At 37.0% G+C, this 2,500-nt stretch overlaps 1 protein-coding gene and 1 non-coding gene across 2 annotated transcripts in view; both read left to right on the top strand.

Annotated features, from left to right (window-relative positions):
* Positions 1 to 1,999: 1,999 nt before the first annotated feature.
* On the top strand, positions 2,000 to 2,329 carry KLMA_50541 (uncharacterized protein; the record flags this gene model as incomplete). Its single annotated transcript, XM_022820542.1, has 1 exon — positions 2,000 to 2,329. One exon carries the CDS (start codon positions 2,000 to 2,002, stop codon positions 2,327 to 2,329), a length of 330 nt encoding a protein of 109 aa, XP_022676995.1.
* A 147-nt stretch (positions 2,330 to 2,476) lies between these two features.
* Positions 2,477 to 2,500, top strand: part of KLMA_R533 — a 1,794-nt gene continuing 1,770 nt past the window's right edge. The window contains exon 1 of the ribosomal RNA XR_002675592.1: positions 2,477 to 2,500. This exon is cut by the window's right edge and continues 1,770 nt beyond it. This is a non-coding gene — a ribosomal RNA (18S ribosomal RNA).

Below are 2,500 nucleotides of genomic sequence, written 5' to 3'. Positions count from 1 at the left end.
GCGAGGTGTATTTAAAGTCTTTTTTTAAATAATAAGATGGGCCATGTAAATACGTCTTCGAAACCTCAGGATTCTGGTATCAGGACTCAAGAATTTCTACGAAGACCACAGCAGAATTTGCCCAAAGTATATTGTATTATAAGTAAGAGCAAAATTCAAACTGTGGTCACTACTGGAACAAGGATACTGCAAGCGTCTTCTATATAGGTTATCATGGAAGCATAATCCGGCTTGAGTTAGTGGTCTTTGCTGGCTTTTCGTTAGAATATACAAGTGGTGTGTAGAAGTTAACAGTGGCAAGAAGAGGGTTGAAAATTTTTCAACCGCCAATGGCAACCTTTGAAAAAGAAAAGAGAACGAGCGTTCTTAGCCGCTCATGACTTTCACTAAGTAGAGATATGGTCTATTATGTGTACTACGTGCCTTATGTGGGCTTGCATATTTGTTTAGGAACAGCCGCTGCAGTACTATCCTATAGCAGTTATTTAAGTCTTTTCAGAATGGTAAGAGGAAAAAAAAAAAAATATAGATTGCAGCACCTGAGTTTCGCGTATGGTCACCCACTACACTACTCGGTCAGGCTCTTACCAGCTTAACTACAGTTGATCGGACGGGAAACGGTGCTTTCTGGTAGATATGGCCGCAACCGAAATCTTAAGGGAATAAACTCGTAGTAACCATTCCGGACAAGTAAACTATTGTGTAGTAGTAATAGTATTAGGTGGATGTTACGTTTTTCACTTTTCTTCAGTTTTTGAAAGTTAATTTTATTTTTCATTTTATTTTTTATTTTTCATAATTTTTTTATTTTTTTTATTTTTCATTTTTCATTTTTCATTTTTCTATGTGAAGTGTGTGAGATGAGGTGTGAGATGAGAATGGGAGAAAAGGTATGATTGCAAAAATTTCAGTAAAGTAGAAAAGTTAAAAAGAGAGGAAAGAGTTTTAAGTAGTAAAGGGTCAAAGAAGAAGAAGCGAAGCATGAAAAGGAAACAAGGGTAGAATAAGCTATTAGTGTAAGGAGATGGGGTGGTAATTATACTTAGTTGTCCGTGTTTAGACATTTATGACCTAAAAGTTATAATATGTACTATAAGGATGAATCCTCAAACACGTTCATTCAGTGAAGAGGTTAAAATGTAGTTTCAAGTGATATAAAAGAAGGTCTTTATAAGAACATAACAGCAAGGACAGAGGAGAGTGAATGCATTATATGCTAATTATTCAATATATAACATGTCCAGGACGTAGTTGCCACAGAATCTCTAAAAGTGGTAGTAATTTATACCAAAACTGCCAGATATCCTAGAGCTAACATAGGCAGGCGAGCACTTTTATACGTGTTAGCTATATGATTATTGTTTTTTTTTTTGTTTTTGAGGATTAAATAGATTTACAATAGTAGCAACCCTTGCTTTTTATAACGGGCTTTCATTTTTCCATGTTTTGTGTTTTTCTTAGAAAAAGGTCTTTCTCTCTTCTATTCTTGTATTTTATGTTTTGTGTTTTGTGTTTTGTATGTCTTTACAATTTACCATGTATTTTGGTTTTTGTGTTCTAAGACACAAAAAAAAATAGATTATCTGCTTTCTTCTGCCTAATTTTTTTTTTTTTTTTTTTCTTTCTGATTTTTTTTGTATATAAGGAGGATGGTTGACAAGAGATGAGACATGGAAATTTTTACTAAAAGTAGGGTATTTACCATAGAAATAGGAATTGAAAAAACATAATTTTCAGGTGAAAAGTGTGCATAAAAATAGAGGGAAATTTGAAGGGAAGTACATGAGGGATAACAGAGGGATTTGAGAGGGTCAGAAAAATGGGCTGGAAGGTACTTCATGCGAAAGCAGTTGAAGACAAATCGGAAAGAGTTTGGAAACAGACTTGAGTAAGATTTGGAAGTAGTCGTTCGTCGAACAGACTATGGCCTCGTCTCGCGGTGGAGAGAGTTTCTAGGTGATCGTCAGATCAAGCCTAGGGCCCTATACAGCGCGATGACATGGGTGTGTGTGGCATCGAAAGATGCTACAAGACGCCTGAACAGTCTCGTCATGGACATCTAGCGATTCCATTGGCGAGCAGTGGAGGATTTGGTGGATTACTAGCTAATGGCAATCCAAACCAAAGAAACCATACTTGGGGGAATGCCTCACAGAATAGCCGGATGACTTATGTTATCTGTGATTCTGTGAGTGTAACCTCCTCTTTGGCCGATGATATTGAACGTTCTGTTTCCGCGAAACATCGGAGCAGTGTTCAGTGGAACTCGGTTAGAGGAAACTCAAAGAGTGCTATGGCATGGAGGGGTTGTGATGATTTGATGGCGTAAAAACCATTGGATTGTTGCTTCCGACGTGAGTAAAGGATTTATTCTTTACACACATTCTAATCACGATATAATATCTGCGACAGTTGATATGGGACTTGATGGCATTTGCTATCAGGACCTGTGGATACTGCTTCATAAGATAGTTATCTGGTTGATCCTGCCAGTAGTCAT

Source organism: Kluyveromyces marxianus, chromosome 5 (assembly GCF_001417885.1).
Source record: "Kluyveromyces marxianus DMKU3-1042 DNA, complete genome, chromosome 5".
Taxonomy (NCBI): Eukaryota; Fungi; Ascomycota; class Saccharomycetes; order Saccharomycetales; family Saccharomycetaceae; genus Kluyveromyces; species Kluyveromyces marxianus.
This window is presented reverse-complemented; position numbering and strand designations above follow the sequence as displayed.